General features: G+C 42.5%; 1 protein-coding gene across 2 annotated transcripts in view; it reads right to left on the bottom strand.

The window, feature by feature from the left end:
• LOC122398504 (neurogenic locus Notch protein) overlaps positions 1-23,900 on the bottom strand; it is a 321,286-nt gene that overhangs the window by 164,208 nt on the left and 133,178 nt on the right. For both annotated transcript variants that reach the window (XM_043398420.1, XM_043398419.1), the window contains exon 5: positions 15,555-15,688. In XM_043398420.1, the coding sequence (XP_043254355.1) occupies positions 15,555-15,688 (134 nt within the window). The remainder of the gene's footprint in view (positions 1-15,554; positions 15,689-23,900) is intronic.

Genomic DNA, 23,900 nt, shown 5'->3' with positions numbered 1-23,900 from the left:
GCGATACGGTGGTTAATGGCGGAGTCGAGTCTTTTCAGCGTTGCAGCGCGCTCGGGATGCATAGCGGGCCGAGCGAAAGAAAACTGCGCTTCCCTTTGTAAGGGGGGGCTTTATGGTCGTTTTACGATTAATACAACTGGGAAGGCCACGGCACCAACGGAAATGATCCTTCATTCCGCCACGGTACGATCTTTCTTCGAAAAGGAACGCTCTCTGGCCGAATGCTCGCTAATTAGAGGCAATACTCGCGGATAACGTTTGCCGTAAATCTCTGCGGAACTGGCGGACAGATTCATTAAACTTGCATTAATTTTTTACGGCCAATCGTACGATACTTAACTCCGGCGCAATCAAATCTCGAGGAAATAAAATCGAACCTGACCGCGTTATACTTCTTTTCAGGCACGAGAAACACGCGATGGATCTTTCCCAGTTTCTTCCCATCTCCTCTAAATATTAAATCCGTGCGAGTCTTTGCTTGATTAAACTCGTAATGGGAAAGAATCTGATTTATCGGTTCTGAAAATCAATGGAGATTTCCAATTTCGAAAGATACTGATATATTAATTAGTTTATTCGACAGATATTGCATTTCTAGGCGGACCGTAACTGATAATTTAATGATTCATAAATTCTCGAAGCTATTTTATTCATTTTTAAATCAAATTTATTTTGTATATACAAGTTACTTTATTCCCCACTCGTATTCGTATACTATAATTTGTTTCTTGTTAATTATTAGTAGTTTTTCTTATTTAATGCTCAATTACAAAACCGATACAGAGCTATTTATTAATATAATAATATAAATAGTATGTATAAATCAACGAATACGTGTTTTTTTTCTCAAACGGTAACCCATCCTGTACTGCACGCGACCCAATGCAGCCTGCACTTCGCTGATCACACGACAATCAATGTCTCCAACGTGCCACGACCACCGACAAGTTATACTTTTAATTTATTTAAATATAAACCCTTAAACATCTCAAAGTATAATTAATGGACTTATATTACAAGAAACAAGCTTTTTTTGTAATTCACAATGAATCACTATTATAGTGTACAAATAAAAATAGGGGTAACTTAGTACAACAAATTCATGATACGTACGCTTCTAACCGAATTAAAATCTTAGAAAATAAGGATGCATTTTTATAAAATAGCAACTTCTATGAAACACCAAAGAGGTTTCAGAATGGTGTTTTGAAATAGTAATTATATGAAACAAATTTCACGTGTGATATTTCAAAAATTAAAAATGAATCAAAATCTTAGGAACTAAGGGTGCACTTTCGTAAAACAGCAACTTTCGTGAAGAACCAAAGAAATTTCAACAAATCTTATGATACCATAAAAAATGGACTGACCTATGGTAAATAAAATTCCGTCGTTAAATAAAAATTCGAACGCGTATCAAGAATTTGTAAAAGATGATTACTTTAAAAAAAATGATTTCTAGAAATCGTTCAACGAGTGCAACGATGCAAAGATGCGTATCGAGGGTCCAACGCTCGAAAAGGGAAGAAACTGGTGACGCAACCCGAAGCTCCGCGGAACGAAACCCAGCAAAGGGGAAGAGTTTTATTGTAACAATCAAGGGCAACGCGCGAAAGGCAAGGCAAGTCTTTCGTTCTTTCGCCGTGCAATGCCACATGGACAAGTTTATGGTCACAGGTGCATTCGACGTCTTTTGCTCTGCCTGTTCTTCCTCTTTATACCTCCCTTCTGACGTTTCGCCTCGAACGATGCGCTATCAATGTGTCTATAGCTCGATTCGCCTAACGATTCGATGTCAGTTCGAGTGACTGAACTCTTAGCCGGATACCACTTCAGATACTTCAGCAAACGTACTTTCCGTTTCGCTATAACGTTCGGAGTGGTCGAATATTTCATTGCTATTTTTATTCTTTTTTTAGTATCTTACGTGACAATAAACTTGCAATCCTAATCAAAATTGTTTCTGTTATCATAAAAATTAAAATCAAGCTTTTCCATTTAAATCGGAACAAAACAATCAATAAACAATGTTTTCATCTTCCTCTTATGTTTACACTAACATTCAAATATTTTCAACTAAAAAGTGGACTATATTAATATCTGTACGTACGAATGAACTACATGAATTTATTTGAGGAAAATGAATTTTGTGATTTTCATGATGTTTGTGGGGAAGATGAAAAAAAAATCGTGAAAAATCCCAGGCCACTTCTCCAGGACCGAACGATGAGGTACACGCGATACATCGAGGGTGAACACACACGCTAGGCGGGGCATAAAGTAACCCTGTGGCCACCTTTATGGGAACACGGAGGCGCCTGGAGTCAAAGGTCAAGCGACTTCTACCGGGATGACCTCGGGGAAACAACGCTCGTATCCCTGCCACCACCACCACGGGGTTTACTGAACTTTTACGCGTTCGACGTTCACGCACACATCGTGCAAGCGTAACTACGTACGCGTGCATCTCCTTATTGCGTATGCATATTCCACAGCGCCAGGGAACAAGCATACCTCGCGCGTCGAGAGTTTCGCGACTCTCCAAGAAGGCAGAGCACAACTGGTGAGAATTCAAGAACGCCTCTGAAGACATTTTTATCGCGATTCGACGTCCTAACGCTTGGAAGTGCCCAGAGTTTAATAGTACGCGCTATAGTGCCTCGCTCATTGCACCAATTTGAGACATCGATACTTGCAACCGGAATCGCGCGAAGTAAAGAAATATTTTGAATGACTCGGAACGCGGAAGGAAAGTAAAAACGGTATTCGAGGCGGAGAATACCCGTCCCGTTTACGTGAGTCGCGTAAAAAATAATTAAAAACAGTACACTTATTAGCAAGACTGGTTTTTCGTCGTCAAGAATGTCGACGACCTCCGAGGGGTCGCGAGGCTCCTATCGTTCTTCCTGTCAGCGTGCACGTGCGGAGGCAAAATTCATATCTGGACGGATATTTCGAACGAGTAAAAAACAATTTAGATACAACGTTAATAATTATTTCAAAATTAATAAATTTGTGTTTTGAAATTCTATTTTAAATTTCTTTTAAATCATAACGAATATTGTCGTAAGAAAAATTACGTAGTATGAAAAAATCAACGAATATTGCCTTGTTTTTGCATTTTGACAATTTGAGTAAAAAGCAGACCGATTGATTTCCATTTACAGGTAAATTATTTTAACGTAAAAGATAACGAATTCTTCGTCCATCGAATAATAAAAATAAGGATTACAAATTGAAATTACATTTCACGGTGAAACGAATAAAAATTCGTTCCATCGAGCAAACATCGCGAGTGGAATACAATCTAGCCTCGCGAGAGAGCGTTTCGATTTCCTCCGTTCAAAAACCCCGCCTTTTCAGCCGATTCTATCTCGTCGATATCGACTCTCTAGGAAGATAATCGAGCTCCGGGAGTCGTACTCGCTGGGGGTGGGAAGAGGGGGGTGAGTCGAACGCATAGAAATGATCGGAGCAGCGATCAAAGGTGCGTGGCTCCGGGTACGTGAGCGTATCTACGTAACTATATTTAATAAGGAACCGGATAGACCGCGAGAGAAAGAGAGGCGGCCAAAGAAGAATCGAGGAGAACCTGATATGGTAATGGTAAAATATGAAGAGTACGAGAGGGTTGGCGAGTTCGTAGATGGTATCGAAAGCGGGGAATAAGAACCGATGGAAAAAGAGCAGACGAAGAAAGTGGAGAGGGTGGGGCTGTGCCTCCCGAAGACGAAGAAGAGGCAGAGGAGGACGAAAAACAAGAATAAGGTACTGGCACACGGCTTTACGAGCGAGTCAATGACTCTATACGGTCTTTGTGGGTCCCTGGAACGACTTCCACGCCGCTAAAGCGAATGCGGTCTCCTTCTACGGGGTGTGGTCCCCTTTTCTATGGAGATCGACCCTCCCCCCCGCCTCCACCCCCATTGTATCGATCCAGGCCCATTGTTTCGCCCAGGGAATCCTTTGCATCTGCTTGATTCGACCGAATGTTTCATCACTGGCGGCGAATCGTTGCCAGCAAAGTCAAACGAACGGACTCCTCTCTCGTAGGACTCCATATTTTCAACTTTCGGGTTTGAAAACTGACATTTAATATCACACGATCCGCCAAACGCACAAAGTTTATTTCTACATCATTATCGTTTATTATAACAGTCACACAAATTCAATTTTAACACAGCTTCAAATTTCTACATTATATGATAATCAAAGGTTTTCTAAGATCAATTATTAATCACAATCTCTGATAGTTTTATTAGATTTTCCTTCCCAATTTAGATTTAGATGAACCATGAAGACTTATGTAAAATTGTTTTTTCCTCAAAGAATTTTTTTTAAGTTGCGGGGGGATCGAACTCGACACCTCCAGAGTCGAAGACAAGCGTCCAAGCCACGAAGCCACGGAGGACTTCTCCCTCGTCGAATATAAAAACTTCGTTACACTAAGCTGTTTGTTCTCATCATTGTAAAGCCCTTAAACCCTTAAACTCTTATTTTCTATTCGTTGTATAAATTTATTTGACTGTTTTGAGATTGAAATTCCATTATCGAAGAATTCACGCTGACGGTTCGTAAACAGTAAATACGATTGTAAACAGCATTATGTTTTTCAAGAGCTCGTAAACGGAGATAACGCGACTGTCAGGATGGAAAGAACCGTCGTGCTGTGTCTTGATCCCGTACACGTGCGTGCGGTTGTAAGACGCTTTGCTAAATCTAGAAACGTAGACTCCTGATGACGATCGTCGTTACGGAAGATCGCTAAAGATTGACGACACCGTTTAACGTGATGTACTGGGCAACATTTATGCTTATCACCGACGAAACTCGCGGAAATATTTCTCACAGTAAGTGGGTACTGAACTGCAGAAAAACTATGGAACTCTGGCCGCAGGTCTAATATATTGCAAGAACGCTCTCTAAGATGGACGCTTTTTGCGCGATTCTAGACGAAAGTTATTACTGTCTTTCGAAGAAGCGTTTCTATTTGACATATTTTATTGGAGAACAAAAAAGTTCATTTTGTGTGTACGCGATAGAGTACCACTTGGATGATGGACTGACGCGCACTTCCGTCCCATGAGTCATCGAACACTTATTTATTCATTACGTTATAAATGACAAGTAACTCATATTGTGTGTCACGAATTTACTTAAACGTTAAATAAAGATTCAAATTTTTTGTTTTACAATTTTTAGAATTTTCTTTTATTGATAGTATTCCAAATTTTTTGCAATATTGTTCACAAGTCCTTTAATTTTAAAAGTGTTTATTTTCAAAATTTTCTTCCTCGTACAATTTTAATTTCATACGAGCGTTATACAATTAATATTGAAGTAGTAATGTAAAATGACTGAATCTAAGAAAATGAGACAATAAAGTAGCTTTGGAAAATTGTATCTGTAGCTTAGATTGCGTTTTTTAAAACAGACGAACAAAATGTCCGATGACTTATAATCTGACAAATTAAAAAATTTAATTGTCTCAGAAACGAAGCTTCGAATCACAAAATTTCATCCCTGATTTTTTATTTATTTTTTCACGTAAGACCACCCCCTTTTCGATACTGGGTACCCTTGTATGAGAACTTATAAATAAATACGTGCCAAAATAATCCAATTTAAAAAGGTGTTGAATAATATATGAGAAACTTTAGTGGATGATTATAGTCACAATTAAGATAATCTAGGGGTGGAATGATGGCTGACTACAAACAACCATAGTATCGAAAAGTAAGGCAAAATGTATGTATATGTGTGGTTTATAAGATTTTTCTATAGATATATTTTTTATATTGTAATGTTTTGTTCCTATGTATCATTTGTGTACAAAAGGGATTCTAACACATAAATAAATAAATAAATAACATCTGAGAAAATTGAGAGGGTGTATAAGATTCCTTTATATAGCAATATTTACATTTCTATCCACCCCAAAAAAATTCTAACCCGTAAAGAAATAAAACAAATAAAATTTGAGGCTTTCCCAAAGTAAAAATTCGTATAATTGTATAACGAAAATTGAGAGGATGTAAAAGATTCTTTTATATCGTAATATTTACATTTCTATCCACCCCAAAAAAATTCTAACCCGTAAAGAAATAAAACAAATAAAATTTGAGGCTTTCCCCAAGTAAAAATTCGTACAACTGTATAACGAAAATTGAGAGGGTGCATAAGATCCTTTATATCGTAATATTTACATTTCTATGTATCCCATAAGAATTCTACCCCGCAAATAAATAAAATTTGAGACTTTTCCCAACTAAAAAGTTGGACAGCAGCGTAACGAGAATCGAGTGAGTCAAAATTGGTTTTTGGCAGTGGCTACGCGCGAATACGGTCACACCCGCCGCCGATCGTTATTGAGATTCAACGGATGCATTAAATTAATCCAGATTTATATCCCCCGAGTCTACGCACACACGCGAACACGAAGGTGTACGGCCGGGCGCGGTCGATCCTCCCTCTCTCGCTGTTGCTCCACGGCTACTCTCGCGCGATGTCCAGAGCTCGGTTTACACCGCGTGGGTGTGGATTTATCATTCCTCTCTCGAGATCCGGACAAAAGGGACCCAACGATACTCCTCGTTTTATCCCGCGGCGAGCAACGGAGAGAGTGGGACTTCGGGGAGAGACTTCCGAGAGAGGCCTCGGCGAGTGCCACTCGAGGATACCAGCCCTGTCACGACTCACCTTCCCGGACATAATGGAGCCGCTTATGCTTTACGAGCGGTCCGCGACTTTGCATTATGCATCGGGTCGCCCCGATTTTCGTCCAATTCCCCGGAGAGGCGGGTAAACGCCACGGAGCAATACCCCGCGACCCCAAATACGAAAAAAGGGTTCGATAGTTGCATCTGTGCGATTCGTCGAAATCGTGGGAAAGCCGGGCTCTTTTTGCAGGTTGCACGCAACCCGTCGGGGATATTCGAGAACGCGGTGACACGCCGAAAGCGTGGTCTCGATTAAATGGTAATTGGATGTCCATTCGTGGAAGTCCCCCGCGACCGGAGGGAACTTTTAACGAAGAGTACTTAAGCACTCGAAAGTCGTTGGCAATTTAACCCTACTCCCGCCTAAACGATACTGTATCGCACGGGATTAACGACAAATTTACGGACGTTCCACGTATTTTTATTGCAATCATTCGTATTGGCATTAAAAGGTTGTCTTTTAACGCCAGACCTATTGGGAATTATGGTATATTTATTTAAAGAAATCTATAATGCGATGGAGATAAATGTTTACTCAGTCTCTCGTAAAAAAACTAGGGTAAATTTTCAAGAATCTAGTGGAGGAAATTTTTTACAATTTTTATTATAGAAATTACGATTGGTCATTTTGATTACTTCGATATCACTTTGACTGTCACGGAATCCATATACAAATCCATATATATGTTAATTTTAACAGTGGAACTAGAACAATTAATTCTCAAGTTGAAATGTTAACGAAAATAAATTTAACCATAATAATATATAAAATACTGTGGATAAATAACTGACAAAATAGCTAACAATATTTACGAGTTCTGTAATATTAAATTTGTAAACGTAGCAGTTAATGGGAGAGGCCATCTTTGCTTTGGTGCTTGTTGGCCCAATTTAAAAATTTATTTTTCGAGTAAAACGCATTTCGATTCAATTATTGCCGTTTTATAGGAGACATAAGCGCCTCTGTAAAGGTACGGATTACTCCGAAATTTGATACCCTCCCACGGGAAATAGTTCTATTACGTTTACAAAGTCGGGTACGGAGACTCGAATAACAGACACGAGACTTTCAAGCTGGAAGCTCTAGCTTGCATAGTTCCGTGGCTCGGACTCATTTATCGTGCCCACGCCAGCTTTTATGAGAACGAAATGCCACCAGTATACCGATACCCTTGGCTGCAAGCAGCCACGGACAACAACGACCGGTATCTGTCACTGTCTCGAGCCAGTGCGAGTGAACCGTGGTGATACGTGTCCCTCGGAAGCTCCTGCGACTCTCTTCTATCCTTCTGTTTCATTAAACAGGGCTTCTGATTTCTTTAAATAATTCCCCTCTTAAACGTTTAATCCTACCTTCTCAGCTTTCGTCAAACGTTCCCTTCTAGCCATATTTGAGGCATAATTTAAATTACACTTGTTAGAAAAATACATTTCTACATAGCGGTTTACGAGTGAGCCTGCCATCTGGTGGACTCGAGAATAAAATATGACTAATATGACGGTTCTTGCAAGCAACATTCCACGTGTTAGAAAGTAAAATATATAGTAGAATACTTTTGCAATTATAACAAACATTTGTCTTTTAAGAAATACTAAAGTGTGGACATTATTTCTCCAGAATGGAAACTAAACTTCATGCAGGACTTTTCCACTATAGGACTCAAAAAATTAATTCTCAAGTTGAAATTTTAACCCTTTGCACTCAATATTATTATACATATATTTACATTAGAATTTTATTCTGGGAATAATCATTACAAAACTTTTAGTTTCTGCTTAAATGTGTGTGTGTATATAAAATAAAATAAGTAAATAAAAGATTGGTAGCCTTCTCAAATATAAATACGAGTGCAAAGAATTAAATTAAATAAATTTGCATAAGAATTTACCAAGCTTACGAAAATAAGTACCAAAGCAAATGTTAAGTTTGCAATCGTCCAAAATCAAAGTTCCCCCCAAAAATTGCACAATTTTCACCCAACACTCAACGCATCGAACTCACTAAAAAAATTGCAATATATTCAAGCATCGAGAGAAGAGTATTCACAGCCAACGACACATCCACCTTATCGTCTGAATCGTTAAGCCACCACGCTACGCGGATTCCATCCGTATTCATCACAAGCCGCCCAATTAAATTCCACGATAATTTCATCGTCGAGGCCGAGCATCCGCTCCGTCGCGGAGGACAGAAGGAACGCGAAGGTGAGGCGAACAAAGTGCCCTCGACCACGCAAAATTTCAATTTCAATCCCCGTACACCTGCGCCGTAGCGGTCGTTCGAGCCCGAGCTTTGTTTCTAGCCACGGAAAAGTAGATTACGACACCGGTACGCCACGCGGCGTTCGTGTTCCCACCTATCCGTGGGCGCCTACGTTTGTCAGCCACCTACGACGCGGACGAGGGAGCAGGAAGAAACCCAGCCAGCAGGCGCGCAAAGTGTCGGGGAATGGAGCCACGCGGAATAGAGTTAGACGATCCTCGACAATAAGCGAGAATAGAGGGTACGCCGCGAGGACACTTGTTAGACGTCGTCGGACGCGCTTCCTTTTTGTCCAGATGTTCCTGGCTATTAATTATTCGACGCGGCGACCGGACCCCGGCGAAGATGAGTCGGGAGATTTCGCGGCGAAGAATACCGATGGAAAACGCCGCCGAAGGAAGAAGCACAATTTTAATTAAACGCTCCTCGGGCTCTTAAGGGAGAACAATGTAACGCGGAGGTGTCGATAAATCGCCTCCAACGGAGGGGGGAGGGAGGGGATGTCGTTTCGATTGGTCCCGCGCGAAAGACGCGAATTATCGACGCGTGGGCCGTGGACGGTAATAAAATTCGTGTACCGTTGCCGGTAATGGCGATAGAGGATTTTGTTACGTTGTTGTTTATCGTGCTACGGTCAGAGGGGCCTCATTTCCGTTATTTCTAGCGTTTTCTGGTCTCTAGAGACTCTTCGAAAGGGTTCTGCGGTTTATTTATAGTGAATTTTTATTTTCTCTGTTGGTAAAGCAGGGTTGATTACGTGGAAATCGGTAGATTGCGGATCTTCGTGTAAACTTCGTATTTCTTATATTTTTGCGTGTTTAGTAAATTATGTGGTTTTTTGAAAATTAAAATTTAGTAATTTAGTAATCACGATAATATTTATACACCTGGTGTCCATAAAGTATATTCTGTCTCGGTCACACTCTGTTATAATATAAAAATATAATACTATCCCAACATTCTCCATTTTCGAAACTCGTGGCCATCGAAGTGTTAATGAATGCAAACCTGACTCGTCATAAAGTATTCTATATTAAAATCAAAACATTTCTACATTCACAATGCATCCCTTGTACGACCAAATTTAAACAAAATAATCGACATCCACACGAGCAAAAGATAATCTGCATAAACACCAGTAAAATCTAAAATTTTTATTTAAATATTTGTATTACTACTCGAATAAAATTTTAGCGACTATGTGTCTCTGTTTTGGAAGTTTACCAAAGGCGACGGAATTGCATGGCGAAAAAATGCGTTCCGACCCTGATCTATTTCCTCGACAACCCCTCGTCGCGCGTGTAAAAGCAGTTTGCGTAACAGCAACGTCGAGAAAAGGGGGGGTCCCCGAACGTGTGTCGCCAACTTGCGCGGCTGTTGCCCCGGCCCCGCGCGATCCACCTCGGCCGAGGCACTTTATGCCCGAGCGTTTGGCATAAATCAGCTCGAGCGCGTTCAACCGTCCGGTTCGCTCTTCCTCGACGTGTTTCGCCACTCGGACGAGCAACACGGGGGAACGCGAGCCTCGCGTTTTCCGCGACAAAGAAGCTCGAACCGTGTGCGTGCGTACCAACGATCTTCCCCTAAGCCCGATCGCAATAAAATCGATCCCGGCCAATCGAACCGTTTTAATTGAGCCCGATCGCGCGCTTCCATCGCGAACCAGCCAAGATGCACGACGCCGGATAGTCCCTGGGCCCGCGTATCTAGCATTCGAGCACTCCGAACGACTTCCCATACGACTCCATAAAATCGAGGAATTCGAGAAAAAAAGACGATTTAATCGCTCGAGCGCACGGTATCAAGATTCGCGTCGTTTTTGTCGTCGATGCGAGCCGGCGATTTAAAGACGATGCCAAGAGAGAAAATTACATTGGATTTTTCAGTCTCCTGTATTAACACTTTTAGTGCACAACGAGTATTGTGAGAGAATTTTATTTCAAAATGAATTTATAAAACCATATGAATGGTTCAATTTTGTTTCATAAAATGCTGAGTGAGATGTTCCATATATTGGCAAAATTGTTTGTAGGTTTGACTGTTTATTATAATCCACGATGATCGATACTGAGATACGATAGAATTTTGATACAGGGGATTTGCATGAAACCGTAATAATAGGTTTCAAATACAAGAAGTACTACTAAAATTGATCTTGTTACAAGTAAAAGACATATATTGAAACGATTGTTTATGGGTTTAATTTTAAATAATTTAATACTGGGTATTTGCTTCAAACCATAATAATAGGTTCTAAATACAATGTTCCCTCAAAAAGTGGAAAATACTGATGCATGTCTAACGTTTATTCATTCTATAGATTCTAATACTGTAATCCCTCGTTAACGTTCGCTGGTTGGGAACGTTATCGAGGGAGGTACTACTAAATTGATCTTACTACAAGAAAAAATGGGAAATACGTCCAACGTAATATGTCCAACGTAGTTCATTCTACAGAAATCAAAGTACACAACTTTTTCACAAATTTTACAATAAGATATTCTACAAAAAGACAAATAGTCTGAGAATCGAGGACGTTTACCGTGGGGCGTGTAACGCAAGAAACAGAAGGTGGTTCGTGGAAACGTAACGAACGCGCGACCCTTTCTTTTCGCCCTTTAATCCGGCATCTCTCTCGCGCGTCCGATTAATCTACGGGCGTGCGGTTAATCGTTTAACCGGCGCTCGATAGAGCAGTTTCTAATTAGCGGAATGGAATGGAGGAGGCGTGATCGGATCGTCGACGAGGGAAATCTGTTGCTGGCCGAGGTCGTCCTCGGCGAAGGGACGACGATCGCTTGTGTTGCACAAGACAGAAAACGATGGGAAGGGGGAGGTTCACGCGAGAGAAACCGTAGAGAGAAAAAGAGAGACAGGTGGAGCCAAGTTGGCTCGTGCTCGCCACGGAGCAGAGGAGGAACGCGCCGGATGAAGGAGTCGAGAACCCGGGATGCTGCAAATTGAACCATTACGACTAGGTAGTAGTAGGTACGCGACCAAATCGACTGGAAGCGAGGCCGTAGAGCCTCCAGAGTCCCGCGGGTCGCCGGAGATAGTTACAATCTCGTCCTCCGAGAGCCCGAGAGACCGGCTGAAAGGGTTCTCCTTTCGCGGAAAGCCACGAACGCAAAAAACGCTTCGAACGAACGTCGAACCTGGGCACCCGACGATCGGTGTAAAAAAGAAAATCAAAGGGGAGGGGAAAAACAAGAGGTGGAAGAAAGGGTGCAGCTGGAAGACGAAGCGCTCCGGGGAGGCTGGTGGTGTTGCAAATCGGACCATCGTGACTAACTACGTCAGCAAATCATTTCCAACGTTCGGTCCCGAGGAAACGTGCTTGTAAATTTCTATTTTACGGGCTTCAACGTTCCCGAGAAACCCTAACGCGCTTCTACGTATATAAAGACGTACGGGAAGATATTTCTTTTAAGCGTACGTAGTTTCTACGAGCAAAGGGTAATGAGAACTTCTGGACCTTGCGAATGATTATACGCCTTATTATTCTCCTTCAAAAAGAGAAAGTTTTCTTTCATCTACAAAAACCATCGATGTTGCATTTCATTTTTCAAGACACAAGAGGGTGCAGCCGTATCAACGAATAGAACCGATTAGGTTTGTGAGTAGACGAATTTTTCGTCACTGACCTTTCTTCTGAACTGAACATATGTGTTCTTCCAAATAAAGACAAAATTTAGTTTAAAAAGAATTTGAACTGTATTATTTTTATTCCGCCACCTACCAATAATTCTGAACGTCCACTGCATACCCAGGAGTCTACAGAGTCTTAACGTCCAACGAGCTGTTTCTTATCATGGAAAAGCAAGCAACGCGAGTGTCTCGTGGAAATTACGGCAACGTGGACGAGTAAATTTCGACGATCCAGATAGCTATCCCGAGCGTTCGAGTGTAGATCGCGAGAGAAAAGAAAAGGTACCGGCAATAACGTCGAGCAATCGATGGATAAACTCCGGGCGGAGACGAGTCCGGGGAAACTCGACGGTTCCCCGGGTGACGTTGAGATTCCGGAATAGTTATGGCCTCGTCCCCGGGGTCCGTCTCTATAAGGAACAACTCGAACGTTCCGGGCGTTCGGCCATTAGGGGCACGTGAACGAGACACGCCTTTTATGAGTTTTCATTTTCACCGCTTATTGGAGTGTCGCGGAACGAGATACGACGCGGAAAGAACGCGATCCGTGGCCGTTGCGTGTGCCCGTTGCTTGGAAGAAAGCGTCGCCTCGAGCGGGAACGAGGTATAATTGCGAACGATCCGATGGCGGCCTCGTTAAACGAAAATCGCCTCGAGGAAGACCGGAAAGAAACGCGAGCTGTGCCCTTCCATCGGGCTGCAACGGACGCTCATAAATTCCTGCGGAGAGCGAGTAAAATTCTGGGTACGCGGGCGGGTGCCATATTCTAAATAGTGTATTTGTTCGATGAGGAGGGGTGGCCATTTTATCGATCTACGAAATTCAAATTATTTGGCTTCGCGATGTTAAGGAGTCTGTCTAGTGTGGAGATACTGTGTCTTTCGATCGACTGCTACATTTTAGATAGTCTTAGTCGATAGAAAGAAACCTGCACAGTGGAAAGGCCTCAAAACAGGCCCAATTCGAATTACTTGAGAACCATGTGAATTAAATTTTAGATAGTCTTGGTCGATAGAAAGAAACCTCCCCAGTGGAAAGGCCTCAAACAGGCCCAATTTGAATTACTTGAGAACCATGCAAATTAAATTTTAGATAGTCTTAGTCGATAGAAAGATACAGTATCTCCACAGTGGAATGGCCCCAAACAAACCCAACCCTAACAGACCCAGAATAATTCAAAAACCATTTAAATTAAATTTTAGATAGTCTTAGTCGATAGAAGGGTACAGTATTTCCACAGTGGAAAGACCCAAAACAGCCCCCAACCCTAACAGACCCAACCAGAATAATTCGAAAACCATTTAAATTAAATTTTAGATAGTCTTAGTCGATAGAAAGGTACAGTATTTCCACAGTGAAGAGGTCCCAAACAGTCCCAAACCGAATAACTTGAAAACCATCTCCATTGAATTTTGTAGACTGATGAAATGTGTGAAACAGGTATTGAAACATATGAATATTGTAAAATGCAAGATACGGGTCTAAAAAGGCCCAACGATCCCCATTAGGGTAACTATTTCAACGACAAGACAAAATTGTACAAAAAGTCGATAGAAAGACACAATTCGCTGATAGTGAAAAGGCCCCAAAGAGGCCCAACTCGAATAACTCGAACCCCATCTAAATTGAATTCCGTAGACTGTTAAAACAGCAACCTATCGACAAAATGACAGACACCTAGTGTTCACAATTCATCGGTATTCCGAACAAAAGCATAATTGCGTTCGTACAACTCGCCGAGACGTCCGTAGTTCTCATCGAACTATAAAATGGTTGCGTTAGGAGCCGGCGGAGTCGAACGCGGTGCAAATGGTAGGCTGTCAGTGAGTCCCGTCGACGGGACGTTCATCGGTGAGAGCAGAAGCAAGAAGGTGGAAAACGTCGGGGGGCTTCTTTAACGGGAAAAGGCGCGCGACCGAAGGCACAGCGGCGTAAAAGACGGCAGGGGAGGGCGCGGAAGAAGCAAAAGAAGGTGGGGTCGCCATGGTTGTGGTCCGCCTGGGAACCGACAGGACCACGCATTGTGATCCGACGAGCGAGGAGGCCACGCTAGGCTGACCCTAGGCTTTACATTAACCATCTACCGTGCACACACGCACGTAAATGGCCACCACCCTTGCGCTTAAGTCGTACCTGTTGCACCGACTAATCAGTGCCCCGCGTACGTTCCTTTTGTCTTCCCTTCTTTCGTCCCTCTTTCGAGCCAGTGTCCATTCGCTGGGGCAAGGTTACGCAACGGGGCCCCGCGAAGACTTTCTTACGCCGGGTAAACAGAGTGGAACGTGGAACGCGGCTTCTTCGAAAAGGTTCCTCCGCCGTACAACCGCCGAAATGACGAACCGTCGCATTCCGGCTCGCGAAAAACCAGTTCAAGGAGACGCGTCGATCTTTTCAATCCCGTGAGAATTACGCGAAAACGCGACGCTCGGGGACGATAATGATCGCGGGGGAGGCTCGAGACGCTCGTCGCTGAATTTTGTGGGAAATTGTTGGACGAGACGCGCTGGGAATCGTTCAATTTTTAGATCTCTTCGACCTAACGAAATTTAGTGGATATAATTCGAGGGGGTATTTTAGGCACTATTTAATGGAAGAATTATCAAATTTAGAAATAATAATGTTACAGCAAAGAAAAATTACAAGAATACACTATTACATTTAATTGTAAACGTGTTTTTATGGAAACCATTTTTTCCAACAATTGAAAAAGAATCGAAACACTACTTTAACGCAATTTCGGTGCCCCCAACGGCGTATAATACTAGAAAGTTTTGCTGAAAGGGGTTACATATGGTTTCGTCGAGCAATCATTTCGTTATTTTGGATTTATTTCGAAGAGAATAATTGGCGCGTAAAAACTTGGACTTTCACATATTATTACCGACTGTTGAGATTAAGAGAAATAAAGATTGGAGACACTTACCTTCGGGACACTTGCATTCGTACTCCAGATTGCTCATCTGACGACACGTGCCTCCATTTTTACACGGCGATGGGTCGCAGGGAATATACGCGTTCTCGCAATTCTGGCCAGTGTATCCGCTCGGGCACATGCATCTGCAAAGGAAACGACTCGTTAAAATTGTCGGTTATAAGCGAGCAGATAGGAGGCCGATCGATTAAGCGGTGTGATGAAATTGCGATCGACGGAGGCGATAAATTATTAGTTAACGTTTGCGGTATCTTGCACGATCCGAGTGCTTTCGAGCGCTAATTACACACCGCCGTCTGTGGACTTTCGCGACTTCGTCGATAAAAATAATGGAGCCAGCCTCTTTTTTGGTAACAACGAAAGTGTAAACAAGTAGAATTATTGACAATTATTTCTCGCTACCTACACGATTTCTCGATGGAAAGATGGTGTATTTTATAGCGGGAACAAGCAATACTGAATATCTTCATTGATCGTTTCGACCATTTAATTATTGGTACTCTACAAGATATCACTCTGGAAATAATATTCAACGCAAAATTGAGAATAACCAAGTTCAAGTATAAAGTAAGAAATATGAAGGTATAAAGAATTTAAATTTTCAATAAAGAAAACTATTGTTCTAAAAAACTTTATAAAGTATTCATTATCGTTGTAATTGTAAAAGAAAATGTTCAACATAGAAGAATTTAAAAAAAGAATTCGAATGGTATCTTTTTCTAGAGAAAAGAGCGATGTTGAGGCTCGTTCAAGAATTTATGCATTATCGTTCCGAGTATTTCGAGAATCTGCGGCTCTGAGTCCTTGATAATTAATAGCTGACATTATTATTCAACGAACAAGTTCTTTCGTTAAAATGAAATCGTCGGTAATAAATTAGCTCGATCGCGAGAGAAATGGTGGGAATGAAAACATGTATTTTCTATAAAAATGAGAATTTTTAATTTACCCATTTTTTAACGTCTCGTGGATAAAGTCTGACAAGTCTACCAAAATGTAAATAAATACAGTTGTATGAATAGGATACGCGTTCTTTTGATTTAAAAAAATTACGAGTTATGTCACTCCCGTTGCAACCGAACGGTACAAGATGGCTGTCTATATTCCTAGATCGCTGGAAATCAAGAGCATCCACATAACGGACGGACAATGGGAAACATGAAGCATTTCGATCAATTTCTCACAGTCCTCCAGTTCGTTGACTGTCATCAAGGCAACGGGAGACCAGTGAACCACGTTATCCATCGAAACGATCAATATTTATAATACCGGTTTCTTGCACACCGTCGCTTTTTTGCTGCTAATATGACACTTTTTATTCGCATATTTATGCATATTGATCCAACGATAGGGCAAATGTACGAAACACGGGAATACCAATATCCATATATCAGTAGAAAGGTTATGGTTTTGATCAAACGCAATATCACGCGTCGAAAACGCCGCTCCGTAAACAACATTTTCAAATTCACGCGACTTTTTATCCAGAAAACACGTTCAATGATTTATTCGAAAAATGCATGATATTAACAGAACGAAACAACGTTCTAGAATCTCCAGTGCAACAGAAATGTTAGTCATACTGTAAAAAAAAGGGCAAATATTTATAAGGATAACAACGAAATTAACAATTTGTCTACAATAATTTAAACAAATTTTTCCACGAAAACAATCAAAGGTATTTATTTTGGAAAGCGCCATTTTAAATATAATGTTTTGCATTATTTAGACTATCGTTTGTCATAAATTTCTGTATCAAATTAATACGAAATTCTGGAGCATTTTCTAACACTAAAATTATTATTTTTGAAAATCGATTGAATTGTCAAACTATTTTGGCAAATAAAATGTAATAATACTTGTCCACTTTTTACATACCTGATTTAATTTGTTTCTGTATTTTAATTCCAAATAAACTCTAAACGCAATAACGCATAATATTATTTTGTGTAATAATTTTTGTTTATGCAAAACCACGACTGAAAAAAGACGATTTGAAAGGAGGCCTTAAGATTAAGTCGAAACGTTTAAATTGATTATATAAATTTCCCCTGCGCAGGACTGAAGATTCTAGAACGCTTATTATAATGAGCCAACGCGAAAGAATGCAACAGAACGTATAAAACACGGTAAAAAGAGCTAAACAGAAAGAAATAAGATAGCCTGTACGAAGTATCGCAATAAAATGCCGTGATTGCAGGAAGTTTAAAAAGAAAAAATGCACTCGTAAAAAAATAAATATATCGTATAAAAAAACAAAAAAAAAAAGTTACGACACGTAGACTTCGCGTAATTACAAATTCTTGTAATGGGATCTAAGGTAATTGGACTAAATAATTTACGTGTGCCGCGTGAAGGCCTCGGACGATAATTAACACCGATTAAACGCAAAATGCAAGCGCTGTTGATAGGACTATTAATAATCCCGAACAGAAAAATTAATTCGGCGAGGACAAAACGATCAGGGATAATCAGAACACGGAGACGATTCGGAATAAAAATGCAGTCATCGATTCCGACCGCGAGACGAACAGAATTTTATAGGAATAATGTTATAGATGAATAAAATAATCAATTAATTCGCAATATTTTCCAACAGAGTTGTTCGAACTATTATTCTTCAAAAGTGAAACGCAAATTGAACGTGTTATTCAGATTGTAATTTCGTTTGGTTCTTTATCCAATCGAGAATCGTGTTCGTATCCGCCACATAGTAATTAACCCCGAACCGTAAGGATTTATGGTAAACTCTTGTAACGTATTTATGTTAATTGTGAATAAAACGCACCTCGAGCTCGCTGCCAGCAGAAGTACCAAGAACACACGCGTGAGATACATTTTCGCACGAAATCGATTCCCTCGGGTCGCGGAAGAACGCTCTCCTCATATTTCGACAGGAACTCGCCGAGTGTTTACTCCATTTTCGAGAATCACAACTATCAAACCGACCGACTTCTATTTTACCGTTAACGATCACGAGCGAAATAAAACAGAACCACGATAATACACCTCACACTGACGTTCACACGGTACATGGGAATAAATTCACAAGTTCACAAGCCGGGCGAATTGCACTGGTTTTCGGTATCACAAAACTGAATTAGTCGTTGATGCAACGAGTATAACACAAATAACCGTACGACGAAAAATGGCGGCCTCGCCGGACGCTGGCCTTTTTCAGCCCGAATCCGTGGAGATTTATCACCGGTACGACGGTGTCACGGACGTATGGCGTTTTCCTTCCTGCGACGCGTACGACATCCTCGACGTATCCATCTTAAAAGTTCTCTCGTATTCCACGTTTCGCGCGACACGTCGAGGAGGAAACGTTGAACGCACCAGATTAATTGAAATTAATGTGCCGTTAAAAATTGGAACGATCGTCGGTCCATAACGTTCCGCGCGATCGCCTCGTGCATAATCGTTCCAACGTTCCACGGTCCTCGGAAAAAAACTTCAACGCGAAAACGTAACTATCGTGTATCGCGGACCATCGAACGGGGACACTGTCGCGAGAGGATCGTGATAGTCAAATAAACTATGCGAAGCGTGCAACAAAATAAACTATACGTCAACGTTCGGGGGAGAAAAGCAAACAGCGTTCACGGAACACAGAGAGCATGACGGTCGAGCGAACCAGCGTAAGTGTATATCTCCACAAGCCGTCCCTCGCCGCGGAGAGGAACGTACCCGCGCTCTTTTCTCACGCTCGTTCGCGTCGCTTTTCGTCGCGACGCCGTGGTTTTTCGCTTCGACGCCAGGAATCGTCCGACAGCGCACGTAACCAGAATCTGTCCGCGATCGTTCCAACGTCGATCCGTTCCGGGTGACAATACGCCGAGCGTACTTTAAACTCTCTTAAATTCGCTCAAATTGCCTCTATCCTGTGTTACGTCGAATCGCCGACGAGCTACCCATGACGGTTGACCGGAGGGGCACCAGACGTTGCCAAATCTCAGCCTCACCATCGAGCATCTGTCAAGGTGCGAACTTTCCAATGCATCCCAACGAATCTAACCTTATTCGTACGACACACCGTTTCCTCGCGGCGAACTTGTTCCCCGCCGTTACAACGAAGCACACGACGACGTCGAAACACGATGCACGATTATCGAAACCACGTAACGCCACGCTTGCCGGTGTCTTCTCGGCCACGCCGCCGCGAAAACCACGCGAAACCGATAATACGAAACTATTCAACGCGTAAAGTTCGTCGCAGTTGCTTTCGAAACACCGTCGAAACCACTGCAGAATGTCACCTCGCGTTGCCACCTGTTTTTCGCGCGTATTTTCCACGATCGGTGGTGGACCGAAAGGGTAATCGGCAGAGACGCGAACAGAACGTGTATCGTCCTCGGACGACTGGCGACAGACTAACCTTACCTTCTAGTCTGAGCCGTTCAGAGGGCGCCACCGTCAACAGTGACCCTCTCCGCCAGCGTCACAGTCGATTCCCCCCCGTTGGGCTGACGCGACTTCGTTTCCCGTCCCTTTTCGTCGCGTCCCTTTCTCGCTCGCGCTCGTTAACCATAGGCCCCTCGGCTCGTTCCGTCACCCATCGTTAGTCTTCGACTACGTATCGCGTCGTCCCGTTCTCGCCCGCGTAACTCGCGTAAGACTCTCTCGTTTCAGCTACCACCTAGGACCCTAGGTCGTAGAAACGATGCGGAATCATTGCGTGCATCTCGGGTCTCTGCCCCTATCCCTCCGCCTTCGTCGATAGTATGCAAGAATTTTGCTAATTCGATAGTTACACGATATTTCTTGCATGTATACACCGGGAGGGGACAAAATTTGTTACGCGTCTCCTACATTTTTGTCGCGACGCGCGCTAATTGTCCACGTTCCCGACGATGCGGAAGATCTCTGCTTTACGCTGAACAGTGATGCTCGTAAATGTTTGAGTAACGTTTCTAGATATGGTAAATCGACGTCTCACGATTGTATTCTCATCTTGACGTATCGATTGCATACGTGGGAGTCACTCGAGGCTCGAAAAATCTCGCTAATCCCTCCGTATGAATATTTATGCGTCGAGCAAACAGACCGGAGGCGTAAGCGTGCCAGAAGCACGAAGATTTCGATTAAATCGGTGTTGACCGGGCCGTTTAAGAGGATCGGACAACAAACCGGAGGTGGGCAATTTTTACATTTAATTTTCACTTGTTTACATGCGTTGTGTCGAACGGGAACCGCTCGCGGGCATTTCGCAGACCCGACGATTGGAGTTTTCCGAGTGCTAGGGGATGATCCGGGCCCTCCCTTCCCCGCAGGACACTTTGACCAAACCGGGCGACGACCCTCGAGCACCCTGACCCGACCCACGCTTAACAAATTCTCCCTCGCCTAATCCATTATTCCGCATCGACGGCCACGAATGATTTTCGATACATTCGATTTCTCGAGAGTCTCCGATCGCACGTAGATTATCGCGGCCTGAATGGTCCGGCGAGAACGCGAAATTCGCTCCACTTGCTTTATGGAAAACAGCGCCGTCGGGGCGAACAATACGCCACGAATAAATTTCTAGCTGCGTTCGGTAAAAGGCGTGGCACACGTATACTTTCACGGAATATTTAAATTGAAAACCAGGGTTTCGCAAGCCCACTGATCGTAAAACCGAATTGCTTTGGCCGAAACGGGAGACGATTTTATTAAGTCGCGTATGGAGACGTTGGATATTTCCATTTCGTCGAGTTGCTAAATTATTTTTTAATACAAGTACTGCAGGTTATTCTTTTAAATTCTCTGAGTGATCGACGAACCTTAAATTATGTTTCTTTTGGTTCTTTTGAGTTGTGTCACTTTTTTTGTTTATAAAAAAAAAAATTGAACATTTAGTTTAGTAAACTGTGTAAGGAAAATAACTCTAAAATTCATTTATTTTTGAACGCTACAGGGTTGTATTGCCCTTTGAGGACGTTGAAAGTTTCCCTTAATACGTTCACTGTCTATGATCCACATACGGGTCATAGCAGTATGCTATTGAATGCGTTAAAAATTCGTCTCGTATGCAACGATCTAATAATATTGCGATGGATGTAATAGTCAAACCTTAAATTATGTTTCTTTTGCTTCTTTTATATAATTTGCAACTTTCAAGTTGTGTCAATTTTTTTATATCTTTTAAAAAATTTTAATATTTCGTTTAGTAATTTGCCTGTGGAAAATAATTTCAAAATCCGTTTACTTTCGGGCGCTTCAGGATCGCGTTTCGAGGACGCTGAAAGTATCGTTTAAAGATTCGTCTCGTATGCAACGACCTAATAATATCGCGGTGGGTGTTTTCGTTACGAATACGACCATTGTCTCGGAGGTTGTCCGTCGACTCTGCAGGTATCGAAAAGACACGTACCGGGTATAAAGCACGCGGCCCCAAAGCCATTTGATTCCCGGCCAGTCGAGCACGCCGAAGGGTTAGGCACGTTGATGTTTATGTGTCTCCGTTATATGATTCATATTGGATGCCTCGGACGGCGGCCCACGACACGAGGAAGTTTCAGCCCGGCAGTCAGCGGAGAAGAAAATATGTCAGAAGTGATCCGGGAACCAGTTGGGAACCCGACTTTCGAACGGTCGACGCATGCGGTGCTCTTGGCGTCGAACACGCGCTTCCCCGTGGCTCTCGATAAAAGTCCAAAACGAATCATTGCCCGGGACTTCGGGCCCCGTACTCCCCCTCGTACCCCGCGTTTCGACAAATTCGGAAATTTACCGCCAAATATAACGGCAGAAAACACGCCCCGTATATTATTCGACCAGATTTTATCGGACATTTCGCGCCCTCGGCGAAACGCAAACGTAAAAACGTTGCTTTGATATGATTTAAGATTACTTGATTCAAATTATATTGGCAGATTTATTAAAAACAACTATTAGCTTATTTGTATCTTTCTAGATTAAAAATTTGTATTTTGTGACTTTCTTAGATCGTACGATATCTCAACTTTGAAAGAAACATGGCGGCGTACTAGTACATCCTCAGTTTGAAAAATACTGATTTTACTGTTTCAAAATATGATTACCAAACTGATACGGTTATAAATAACGTTTAAAATGATAATAATAACGTTGTTCCGGAGAATTCTGTTTTTAATAATAGAGTCGGTGCGAACGATGTGTTGAAATAATTATCGAGTGCAAAGAGTTGCCCACATAGATCGCGGATCGTGTTTCTTCTTTTGCAGCAACTACTTTTCGGTCGCCTAATTAATTAGGCAGGCGATGGACATTAAAATTCTACTGGCAATTAAGACCTCAGTGTTCGAAAGCCTTCGCCGACACCGAACGTGTTCCAAGCATTGAAATTACCGCGTTTCGGAGTACGTAAAAAGAAAACTAAACGCGAAAACCATTTTCTCTTACGCCGATTCTCTACTGTTAAATATTTTACAAGAAGCCCTGAAATTTTGACTCTGTTTCGTATTAACTATTCGACAGAGTCAAGTAAAAAGTCCTTCTTCAACAGGAATTTCATCGAATCCAATATGGCCGATATTCTGAAGAAATCTAGTAATTATGAACGTTAATATTGCAAATTGAATGTTTTTTCATCGTATAATCGTTTCCCGAGTAAAAATACTGCCTATAAATCTGTTATTCCATCGTTTTCAAGGATAGAAGCGTCAGTGATGGCGTACGCGACGTAGAAATGAAGTCATTTCGGGGCAACGCGCAATCGTACGTGCAAAACTGCCGATAAGAAAGGAGCCGCTGGCACGCGCGACAAATCCAAAAAAGACGGTCCCCGGTCGCGAAACTAATGGGACCGGGTCCTCGAGGACGAATCGATCGCAGTTTGTCACGATCGTCGATCGGAACTCGGGGACTCGTTATCATCGAACGCGACGCGGCGAGTTTCTGCTCCCTTTTATTCCCGTCCACGAAGGACGAAAGAAACGCGGAGCAAAACGATCGACGGGGACGCGATCCACGGGGTCTCCCCACGGCGCGTATCTAGTCCGGAGACGGTTTTTACGCCGCGACCGGGACAGAACCGGGCGTACGATTGGCCGCGGCATAATTTCGCCATTCGTTTCGACGACCAGCTATTTCGTGCAGCGTCGGTCCGCGGCCCCCGAGCGGAATAAAAGCCACCGTGGAAGAACGATCGTCTTCCACGAAGGGGAAGAGGAACACGGGGACCAGAAGAACAATCGTCGTCCATTTTTCAAGGGGTCCTTCGAGAACGATAGAAAAGGACCGCCGTCAGAAAAAGTCGCTTGTTTCGTCGACCAGAGAGGAAAGGGATCGATCGAGGACGAAACGGCTCGAAAAATCGGGGGGGCCAGCTCGCCGAAACCCCCAAAAATTTAGTCGTTAGTGGGGTACGAAAAA

This window comes from Colletes gigas, unplaced genomic scaffold (assembly GCF_013123115.1).
Source record: "Colletes gigas isolate AHSC1104 unplaced genomic scaffold, ASM1312311v1 Colletes_gigas_Sc00011, whole genome shotgun sequence".
NCBI lineage: Eukaryota > Metazoa > Arthropoda > Insecta > Hymenoptera > Colletidae > Colletes > Colletes gigas.
The sequence above is the reverse complement of the archived record's forward strand: the minus strand, read 5'-3'. Positions and strand labels throughout refer to the sequence as shown.